At 45.0% G+C, this 12,066-nt stretch overlaps 1 protein-coding gene across 1 annotated transcript in view; it reads right to left on the bottom strand.

The window, feature by feature from the left end:
- grin2aa (glutamate receptor, ionotropic, N-methyl D-aspartate 2A, a) overlaps nt 1-12,066 on the bottom strand; it is a 214,708-nt gene that overhangs the window by 6,690 nt on the left and 195,952 nt on the right. Inside the window, exons 9-10 of the mRNA XM_072694414.1 lie at nt 7,950-8,110; nt 635-822 (exon numbers count right to left, since the gene is read on the bottom strand). Of these exons, the coding sequence (XP_072550515.1) occupies nt 635-822; nt 7,950-8,110 (349 nt within the window). The remainder of the gene's footprint in view (nt 1-634; nt 823-7,949; nt 8,111-12,066) is intronic.

Raw genomic sequence — 12,066 nt, 5'->3', positions numbered from 1 at the left:
AGCTGATATGATGGAATTCCTTCTAAACCAGGGGTGATCATAGTATTATGATATTTTTGCATATATATATATATATATATATATATATATATATATATATATATATATATATATATATATATATATAAACAATATGAACAATATATATATATATATATTTATTATTATTATATTATTATTATTATAATTTACTTTTTTTTTTTGGTGTATTTTGGTTGTTTGAGCAGCTGGTATTCGAGTAAAAGGCCTTGTTCCAGTCAGGCGTGTGTGTGTTGTTTACTGACATGTGTTTGTTGTTTGCTCTTGCCAGTGATTATGGTTTTTACGCTGCCAGCCAGGCTACGTTTCTCTTGTCGGCCATAAAACACCTCAGTTCACTATTTCTCCTCTGCCAGAGCGCATAAACGTACGGCTGCACTTTTCATATTTCTGAATAAAAAATAAAAAAAACCTAAAAGCCTAAAAGCCTCGGATCTAAATCATCATCCATTACATCACTAACAAAGATGGAAACTCAGCTGTTCAGCACATCACAGCACTCGTCTTCACACGTCTCTTGGATGGATCTGAAAACCTGAAAGGCCTTTACTGCCCAGCACATCAACTGCTACATGCAAGAAGTGCAGCCGCTCACCGTCACCAATGATGGCCAGGATAGCCAGGTCCACCTGCCGCTTCCAGGGGGAACCCTTCTGCAGGGCGATGCCGTAACCCGTGGTGGCGAAAATGTAGCCGCTGCCGATGGTTACCAGCTTGCAGCCCTCATCCCTGCCGGCCATGTAGTTCAGCACGGCCGCGTCGTAAATGAAGGCGTCCAGTTTGCTGATGGAGGAGAGGGAGAGGGACTTTACACACTGCTCAAGCTCAAGACAAGTTACCGTATTCACACCGTGGTCATTATGAGGAGTGGTCAGTATGGCAGAGTTATAATATGAGGCCAGTCATAATGATTACAAAGGTATTTAACCACCATGGGTTTAGTGATGTAAATGTAAGTAAATGTAGTGGTGGGTTGTAAATGTGTATATATATATATATATATATATACATTAGCCGAACCTGCCTAATATTGACTAGGTCCCCCTTGTGCCACCACAACAGATCTGACCATTCAAGGCATGGACTCTGAGAGTGTCCTGTGGTTTCTAGCACCAACACATTAGCAGCAGATCCTTTAGGTCCTGTGAGTTGTGAGTTGCCCATTACCCCGACACTGGTTCACATGTTTTCTGTCTTGAACCAGTTTTGGTCAGTACTGACCCCAGCATTGCCATCACTGCATTAGCCTCCCCACCAAACTGGCTGACAGCCGCGCCCAGTACCGCAAGGCTCTTAAGAGGGCAAGGCTTGAGTCCTTTACCAGGCAGGGTCAGAGGAAATGGTCATTTTACACCACAGAACCTTTTTCAAAATAAAGAGCAGATATTTTGCTCTCATACTCCCCATTGTTAAAATGCCATTGACCATTGATTCTATGCAGCCAATGGCGGCCCGGCAAAACTAGGCCAAACCTCGTGAACTCAGCAAACGCACGTAGGTTAACTGCTGATTATTTTTGGCATTTTGATGTAGTCATAGCAAATATCTAGAAATGTGGTCTAGAAAAGATGGGTGGAATTCTCTGTTAGCTTAACTATTAAAAGTTACTTTTTAAAGCTGAAGCATCAGATCGGGTCTCGCCAGCAGCCACGGACACGTGTCGACACAGCAGAACTACACAGGCAACAGTCCAGACGCTGAATCATGCTCAGGAGGAGCGAGGCAGCATGGGGGCTCCTGTCACACTGGACGAGTCGGTGGAAAACACTATAAAAGCTGCGTTTGATTGACTTTGGGCTTAATGTGTTATGAACCAGCCGGCACGCAGAGGGGCAGATATATGGAGCTCCTCCAGCAGACTCTATTGTTTATGGGCTTTTAGCTAGCGCCCTCATCGCAGCCTGTTGTTTGTTTCTTCCTGCTGTTTTAGAACTGAGAGCAGGAATACGAGCCCATTCAGTTAATGCCCTTTAATGTCTGCAAAAGTGTGTGTGTGTGTGTGTGTGGGTGGTGTGTGATAGTTGGTATCAAATACAGGGTACTCATAAATAATACAATTGGGGGACATTCTGACATTAATGCACTTACATATATGTAATACATATGGGACACATTATTAAAACATGTAGATACATATACATACATAAGATACATCTAAGGCATATTATTATTATTGCATGTACACCAAACAGCCATAACATTAGCACCACCGACAGATGATTGGATTCCTCATCTACAGTTTACAGGCTTCATCTGACAAGGGACTGGATCTATATATTAGGCAGCAATCAAACACTCAGCTCTTGAAAAAATGGGCAAGCATATGAATCTGAGCCACTTGATGACTGGAGGGTCAGATCATCTCCAAAAACATCAGGCAGGTCTGGTATACAGGGGTCAGTACCTACCAAAAGCGGTCCAAGAAAGGGTTAATGAGCACAAATGGCTCATGATGGCTCAAGATGCTGCTAACATCTTGGTGATAGATACCAGAGGGCACCTTCAGGTCTTGTGGAGTCCATGCTTTGAATGGTCAGATCTGTTGTGGAGGCAGAAAGGGGGCCTAGTCAACAGTGGACAGGTGGTGCTAATGTTCTGGCTGCTCAGTGCATGTACTCGCTTATGTTGGTCAGCTGTTCCACTTGTAAATGATTTAGCAGACAGTGAAACGGCTGATTTTAAACTGTTCTGAGATCTTCTTAAGCCCCTTCCCAGACTCGACAACCTTCTTTCTGAAGGCCTCAGAGAACTCTTTGGATCTGGCCATGGTGATCTTCACCACTCGCTTCTTCAACAATCTAGAGCAAACCAATCTAAAAGTCTAAATACATACAATAGAAAGGGTGAGTATTATTCCATGCCCTGACGCTGTATAAAAATAAAGCGCAGTGGCTGATTTACCAGCTATAACACGTCTCCTACAGGTGAAGAGTAGGAGGTGTTTGACCTCTAGATGAGGTACGAAAGTGCTCTCAGAGCGCTGACCAGTTCAACACCAGCGGCTCGGCGAGTCCTGAGGAATCAAACTGATCCTGCTGTCACGAACCAATGATCCAACGTCTCCACCTCCATGCGAAACAGGAGTACTAACAGGCCGAGAGCCGAGCACACCATGTCTTGCAGTCTGCCTAATGAGTGACATTTGGAGCTGTGGTTCGCGAGTCGTCCATCTCCTGTGCTTCTCTCTAGGCCGAGCCTTTGTCTAAAGGCCTTCATTACACCGGCCCTGACATTTCCTGAATGTCAAATGTAACTACTAGATCAGACCTACATCCAATATTTCTCCAATATAATGATATTAGAATGGGGGGAGGGGGAGGTTGCAGCCTAACTCTGACTAGTGTTGTGGTACGTAGATGCAGATATATGGGGCAAACCTGTTACAATGGCATAATGGTATAAAGCCATGTGTGATGCAAACATCTGGGCTCACTAGAACACACTAGATCAGTTTGGTCAACAATACACACTGTCATATTGTGGCAATATGGTCTCTTGACAAGCAGACAGTTAGACAGTTGCACCACCTCACCACCTGCTGCTCATAAATCAGTGTGAGGAGGTCATTCATAAGTTCAAATGCCAGCAAGAACTTCATTAAAAGTCTACCAGTGTGTCGATGTCATGTGATGGGGGATATTCCTAACCTGGAGATGGGAATAAACAGTAAACAAATTGAGGGGGCGGAGCCACAGACTTAATATCTTCCACAATATTGAACAAGTTTGAGCTGCAGCTCATTTACTAATGATTTTAATACTAACGAGGCTCAACTCAGTATGTATTGTTGACCAAACTGAGATGCAGAAGTTAAAAAATGCAAATTTGGAGACTTTTTGACTAAACTAAGTTGTGTTAATTTCAAAAACACTCAGTTTTAACAATTAGTTACTGCACCATTATATTTTTTTTAACAGTTTCTATGCTAAGGGAAGTATAATCCAGCCTTTAGGTTGCCTGTAATCCACCTAGTAGTGTCAATGCTACAGTTATTACAACACATTTGTAGAACCTGAATCACATTTACCCACCTCAGCCAGAAGCCGGCTTTTAATAATTCTCCATTTCTCCTCTGGGTCTTTGAAAAGGCCCTACGTTAATGCGCTATTGTGGATATTGTATTTCTTTGACTCCATTTGTTTTAATAAATGGTGTAAGCGACACTGGCTGGACTTGGGGCGTTCGGTTGGCAGAATTCAATCACCATTGATTTTTATCACCTTCATTAAACGGGAAAGCGTTAAAACATCCCCGCATTGCCAGAAACAAATCCCCTTAAGCTTGTACTGGGATTTTGAGCATCCAAGGATTAGCACAAAACGGCAACAGCAACAACAATGCAACAAGACCGATGATCCAATATGGGGTTAGTATATAAACATGCCTGTGCTTATCTGTTTGCATTCCCCGTGAAATTACAGGAACGAGGGACATTAGATTTGACCCGTTTGACTGTAATCAGAGAGAGATGTGGCTTTAATGCCTCTTTAGGGATGGAAGGAGCTCAGAAGTGATAACAGCAGTGATGTTATTAATTAGAGGTGTTATACGGAGGTGTCCTATAAAGGGATACTCCATTGTTTTGCATCTGTTGCATCTGTATTGTAGCAATAGGGGTTCTGCTATATACAGTACTAACAAAATATTGGGAAATCAGGACAAAAAAAAGTTTGATTTGGGGACTATTTGTCTTACAACACCTAACGTGTGCAAACGCCATTAATGTATTTTATAAATATGTATTTTAGGCCATTTTAGGTCTTTTTTTGTGATTGTGGCCAAAAGACAAAACTGACCGACAGGGACCAACGGGGGGTTTCAGGGCTTGTGTTTGACTAAGTGCTGGATCTTTAATCAAAGGCCATCCAAGTACACTTTTAAAGTTATCCTATGTTAAAAAAGGATCTTCCATCTATTCAGTTCAATTAGAAACAGCATAAAGAACCATAAGGAACTTTGCCTTCTTCAGCTCAGCTCATAAAACTATAACTCAGGCCCAAGTTTGCTTGTACGCCTCTCTGGTGGCCGAGCTTTGCGCTCCTCTAATGAAGACACTCTCCAAAGACACCAGAACATATTTCATCCCAACATTATAGTCAGAGGCCCGAGCTTCTTTGGGCTCTTAAGGAGTATACTTGAGCCCCGTTCACAGCTGATAGAGTTCAGCACTCAAGTCCATAACAAAAAGCCATTAGAGGCTTCGGAATAAACAGTCTGGCACAAACACCCGGAGACTTTATCAATATCTGCCATGAGCTAGCCTGTGAAGAGCGGATCAGTCAGTTTAAGGAGTCTGATCGGGTTTCTGAAGATTTCTCCCGAGCAGCTGTGTGTGTGTATGAGCCTTTCTGCTTGTGTGTGTGTACACTTTAAACCAGAGAGTCGTGATTGGTCAGGTTTTCTAACTGTTTGGCAGCTTCGATACACTCTGAACAGAGGCAGTTCGGCCAAGAAATCAAATGAACATGATATACCACTTACCCCAGATGCAGTCAATCAACCCAGAGATGCTAAGTGTCTGATGTGTGCTGCTTTGGTTTAGAAAAAGAGCTGCTAAGCTAACGATGCTAACAAAGACTGGAATTGGACTGTCACCAATCTCTTGGCATGAGTTCTATGAAAGAGGTGCCATTTGCGTCCGCAACGTTTGACGAAATGCATTGAGCACAATAATGTCTTAAAGATATTCGTTCAAGCATTCCTCTTAACATGATATCCACTATATGGACAAAAGTATTGGGACGCCTTCTCATTCATTGTTTCTTCTAAAATCAAGGGGATTAAAAAGGGTTTATCCTGCTTTTGTTGGAGTAACTTACTCTACTATTGAGGGAAGAAGGCTTTCTACTAGATTTTGAAGGAACATTGCTGTGAGGATCTGATCTGATGGCATTCAGCGACAAGGGTGTTGATAGTGAGGTCAGAATGTTGGGCGTTCACCACCCCACCTCACCCCCAACTTCCCCGAATCATCCCAAAAAGTATTGGATGGAGCACCATCATCATCCCAGAGAATACAGTTCCACTGCTCCACTGTATACTCACTGCTCCACTGTATACCCCTTGAAACCCACGCCTAGCACTAGGCAGCATGGTGCCAATAGGCTCATATCTATCTATTCTAGAGTCCTATTCTATTGGCATTACTTCTCTAAAGAAACTAGACAAGCTGCATGTGTGTGCCTGCATTTGCACATCTATGTCAGCAATGGGTGCAACTTAAAGTAGCTGAGTGCATTAGTTAGAAGAGTTGTCCACAAACATTTGGACAGCTTAGTGTGTGAGACAATGCAAATTCCTAACTATGGAGTAATGTACCATTTTGAATAATTTTTCCAATGAAAATTTTTGAATCTGACCAATGAAAACCGACCAATTGACTTACCACCCCGTCACACTAAATTTATGTCTATGAATAATGCACTGTTGCTTTAAATGACATCACAAAGAGTGAAATGTGACATCATTTGAGCTCTGACCTTCTAAAGGTCCATCCATGCAACTATCTTTCTGTTGAAATTGGTGACAGCCTAAATCAATAGATTATTAGCATTTACATTAGCCTAGCATCTCCCTTTGAAAGGATGCCAGTTTTCAAATATGTTATGGCTAATTGTGGGCTTCTGGGCTAAGTGCTAAAGCATTTGCATTCAATTTTTGACCAACCTTTTTGTCCAGAGTGCTGATCACATGACTTAGTCTGTTCTCTGAACCCCCCCCCTCTTCCAGTGTGACACCGATGAAAAATGCCCACCTCATACATTTCTCCTTCCTCATTTCCACCCCTATTATGTACATCTCGCTATTAAAAATAGCCCTGTTACTCCAAGTTAACGTGGCCATTCATTCCCATTGCTTTCTCCAGAAGTGTATTTAATGCACTGTCCGCTGGAATGACCCGCTCAGTCCTAGTTCCCCTTGGGTGAACATATGTAGGGCTGTGTACGAGCTTTAATCAGGCCTGAGAGCTTGATCCAAACCCGAATATAGCCTAAGAACACTCTGTGTATCCTCATTCCTAACGACACATGAAACCGAAGCTGCAAAACCAGCCCAGAAACCAACACACGTACATGCACAGATCAGCCATAACATTAAAACCACTGTCAGCTGAGGACGCGAGTGAACAGTCAGTTCTTGAAGTGGAGGATGTATTGGAGAACTGGGCCAGAGTGACTTTGACAAGAGCCAAATTGGGATGGCTAGATGATCTCCAAAACCTGGACAGGTGGGGTGTTCACAGTCTGCAGTGGTCAGTACCTACCAAACGTGCTTCATAGAGGGACAACCGGTGAACCTGCGACAGGGACACCTAAGGGACACCTAAGACTCAACTCAACTTCCAGGACACCGTCAGAGATCAGAGCTGTTTTGGTGGCAGACGGGAGGGCTTACACAATATTAGGCAGGTGGTTTTAATGTGGACCACCTGGCATCCTGAAAGCTGTTAGCCTACATGCTTAAAAATGAAGGTGCTTCAAATGAAGTTCTTTGAGGGACGCCATGGAAGAGAACCATGTTCGTAATGGTGAGCTGAAGAACCTTTAAAGTGGTAAAGAACCTTTACATCATACTGAAGCAGAAGTGGTTCTTCTATGGCATCCCTCAAGGAACCATTCGAAGCACCTTTATGTTCTCCTGCTTAATAACACGCATGTTTACAACTGCTGCATTAAAACTGTTCTAGATTATAAGAGCTGTAAAATAAAGTAGGCAGAAGATTTAATGGGAGAACTTGGAAGATCCAATCAGTTAAAGGTCAGAGACGTCAGAAACCCAACTGTGAAATGTGAGCTTGACCCAAGCCTGGCAAGCATCTGATAAGTCATGTCAGATACAGTCAGATCCCATCAGGTTTGGATGAATAGCTCAAGCTGTAGTCTGTGTGGGTGCAGGAATGGTCGGCTTACCCCGTCTTCAGGCTGACCAATGCATCGTTCACCCCAGTCTGATGGTATTTGACCATGTACTGGTGCATGTCTGGGTAGTTCTTCCGGATGTTCCTCTCTGTGCTGCCATTGGGGACCGTCCCAAATCGGAAAGGAGGTGAGTAGGAGTACGGGCTCTGGAACTGTGGATCAGAAAACAGCAACAAAAGTTAACCTTCTTTAAAATGAAGTTCTGGAAAAAGTTAACAAGCTGTCTAGAACCGATCATCATGAACCTGGGCTAGAGGGGTAAAAAAAAGCCCCCCAGCATTGAGCTCTGGAGCAGTGGAACTGTGCTCTCTGGAATGATGGACGGAGCTCCATCCAATACTTTTAGGATAAGGTGGGGTGGTGACCATCCAACATCCAGACCTCACTAACAACGCTCTTGCTGCTGATTGCAATCAAATCCTCACAGCAATGCTCCAAACTCTAGTAGTGGTTCCTCAGAATTTGCACAAACAACAAAAAATCCATCTCTGGCAACCTGAACAAAATATCATTGTCCACTTAGAAATCCTTAGGATCCCTCATCTAGACCAAGTGGAGATGTCTACCTTGTTCGCAACCCTTTACCACCCCGTCACATCTCTTTTAACCCTGTCACCTTTAACCCTGTCATTCCAACAATCCTCCAACCACAAAGCAGAAGCCAGTCGCACAAACTCCAGTCCCAAGGCTCTCCCCAAGAGTCCCAGCTCTCTCTCTTTCACAGTCTTCTCCCAAAGAATCACTGAAGGCTAAAGGCATAGTCTTAACTAGCAAACCGTGAGTTACCTAAGCTATACCATCCAGTGGCAACTTGCCTGCATATGTTAAATTAGAGCTGGGCGATATGGATTTTTTTTACGATATCCGATATTTCTCGCAATATTTAAATTAGTAATTTTAATTTTAAGTACCATTAAATTTAAGTACCATGATTTTTAATTCAAATATGCTGCAGTCCATTATATTAAATAAGGCAGAAGACCAAGAAATAGCCACGAAATGTGCAGTGGACGATATCCACCATACCTTCATAAAAGCATATTACAACCAAATTGATCACAATACGATAAAATATCGTCATAATGCCCAGCTCTATGTTGAATAGAATACACCTCACAGTGCTGCCCAGTGCAGTATATACAGTACACAGTCCTGCACCATCACTGTCTATGCCGTATTGCGGTCATACCGAGCTGAGGTTGCTGTTTACAGGGGCCGGGGCAAAGTCTGGTTTGTAGCATCGCAGAGCTGACCCTGGGCCTCATCTGCAAAACAGGACGCTCGAGACCTTTTCTCTTTATCCGCAACCGTGTCCTCTTTAACCCATCTGTCTGTCTGATTCAGAGCCGTAGACGGACGTGCATGAGCATACATGAATAAAATACTCGCAGTTCTGCAGCAAGAGCGCTGTTTTCTTAATGAGGAGAGCTGCTGTTTGTATTAGTGTGCCTTTGTTTGCCTATTCCTTCAGGCCCTGCTTCTTCTAACTAGAGCTACTAAGATACTGAGCTTTATTAATAAGTGATAATTACAACCAGCCAGTCGTGTAGCAGCAGTGCAGCGCATAAAACCATGCAGATACGGCCCAGCAGCCGGTGTTGGTGTCAGAAGTGGGGATGGTCAGACTGGTTGAAGCTGACAACACAGAACTCTACAGATGACAACTACTTAGTCAATTGTGGTGAGCAGAGAAGGGTCTCAGAATGCTCAACAACAGGCCGACCTCGAGGTGGACTAGCTTCCAGAGCAGAAGACCACGGCAGCTTCCACTTCTCTCAGCCAAGAACAGAAAGCTGAGGCTGCAGTGGCTGCAGTGGCTCAGCACAGGCTCACCAACACTGGACAGTTGAAGACTGGAGGAACATGGCCTAGTCTGGTGAATCTGGATTCCTGCTGAGGCTTACAGATGGTGGGGTAAGAGTTTAGCACCAACCGTTTGGATCTCTGGACCCACCTGCCTCGGGTCAGCAGTCCAGGCTGGTTTGGGTGGTGGTGTAATGGTGTGGGGAATGTTTTCTGGGTACACTTTAGGCCGGATTGGTCTGTATTGGGGCATGCCTTCATCACCACAGTTGACCCATCTTCTAACAGCTACTTCCAATATGATGAAGCACCGTGTCAGGAAGCCAAAGTGGTCTCAAACTGGTTCAGTGCTCTTCAGTGGTTCTTCCCAGTCAATGCATCCGAATCCAGTAGGATGACTTTGGGATATGGTAGAAGAGGAGCTTCACAGCATTTACAGCAAGTTCCTCTACAAATCTGCAAGGACATGGAGGTGGAATCCATGCCATGAAGAATTGAGGAGACCCTACCCAGTATTAGTATAGCCATCCTAATAAATGCATGGCAGCAGGCTTAGCACCTCCTCAGTGCCTAAAAATGGCGTGAAGCAATGCGGTCTTTCCCCTTTTATTCAAGATCCCCTCGTCTTCTCCTCTCTTCGTTCCACTCTTCGTCTCTCCTCCCCTCCACAGCTCTGCCTTGCTTAACCGCACTGGCCTTGTCCTGCTCATTATGCAACGCTTTGTGTGTTATATAAGTTCCAAGCCACACTCTGCTCTGGGCCTGTAACGCAAGCAAGCGAGCGAACGAGCGGGCGAGCGAGCAGGCAGCTCACAACTCCTCCCTCTCTCTCTCTGCAGAATAAACACTGCACTCCTGCTTCACGCTGGACTGTTATATACAGGACTGTACTAAAATCCCCACTCAGAACTTTTGTACACTGCATGTCCAAATGTTTGTGGACACCCCTTCTAATGAACGCATTCAGCCACGTTCAGGGATGAGTTGGGGAGTTGGGGATGATGAGGTGGGGTGGTGATCCTCCAGCATCCTGAACGCTCTTCTTGTCACTGCTGAATGCAATCAAATCTTCACAGCAATGCTTCTCCAAAATCTAGTAGAAATCTTCTTCTCTGGACAGTAGAGACAGTTACTTTTTTTTTACATCAACACTTGATTTTAGAAGAAACTAGGAATAAGCAGGTGTCCCAATACTTTTGTCCAGACGGTGTATATATTTTCATGTCCGAATCCACAGTTGAAATCACTGGTCTGTAGTCGAGAGCGCTCCTCGGCCCTTTGACTCACTCCGGCTCTGCAGCCTCTCGGGGGCAGCTGTGTCACAGGTTTGCGTAACGCAGCCGCTGAACGGACACGCCGCCTCTGCCGGCCTCCTGTGGGACGTTTTATGCTTGAGGTTGGGGGTAAATGGCATGGGGAAACACACACACACACACACACATACACGTCATGTCTGACTCCTGTAGAAGTGCAGCGCTCTGGCGGTGTGCCTCTGGGACATCTGCATCACTTCACACAGGAACAGAGCGTTCGGTTCGGAGCGAGGCGATGTTGAGCTTGTGTTAACTACAGCGAGGCAGGCTCCGGATAATCCCACCGCAGCTGCCCACTACAAGTGTTTTTAGCCCATTATAGCAAACCAACATATGCGGCAGTTAATTGCGCGCCTCCGAGGGGTCGGACTGCATGTATAATTCCTATGATTTATGTACACCAGAGACCAACGCGCTCGAAGGCGGACGTGTGCGAACGTGAGCGCCGGCTCACGTGACGGATTCTGGGAGGGCAGTGCTGTAGTGGTTGTGTGGTGCATCACTGGGGGTGCTGAGGCTGTTCTGCACTCCTTATAGAAGGTGACCCATCTGTGGTAGTGAACACACACATACACACACACTAGTGAACTAGGGGAGTGAGCACACACACACCCAGAGCAGTGGGTAGCCAACTCCAGCACCCAGGGAGCAGAGAGAGTGAAGGACCTTGCTCAAGGGCCCAACAGTGGCAGCTCGCCGAGTCCAGGTATCGAACCCACAACCCTGTCATTAATAGCCAGAGCTCTAACCGCTGAGCCACCACTGCCCTGCTAAAAGCAGATTCGTACCCTTCACTGACTTCCAGAGAACCCGACACTGGCCTGCAAAAGCAAAAATGGTCCTCCTGGTTGATGGAAATGGTCAAAACCTGAACCAAGAGGCCTTCGTCCTTCAAGAGCGGCTCACAGGACGCATGGAAGACAAGGATCCAGACTTGGCAGCAAGATGGTGGAACAAGCTCCCCCGAGTGTCCGAACAGTAGAATCGCTTAC

Source organism: Salminus brasiliensis, chromosome 12 (genome assembly GCF_030463535.1).
Source record: "Salminus brasiliensis chromosome 12, fSalBra1.hap2, whole genome shotgun sequence".
Classification (NCBI taxonomy): domain Eukaryota; kingdom Metazoa; phylum Chordata; class Actinopteri; order Characiformes; family Bryconidae; genus Salminus; species Salminus brasiliensis.
The sequence above is the reverse complement of the archived record's forward strand: the minus strand, read 5'-3'. Positions and strand labels throughout refer to the sequence as shown.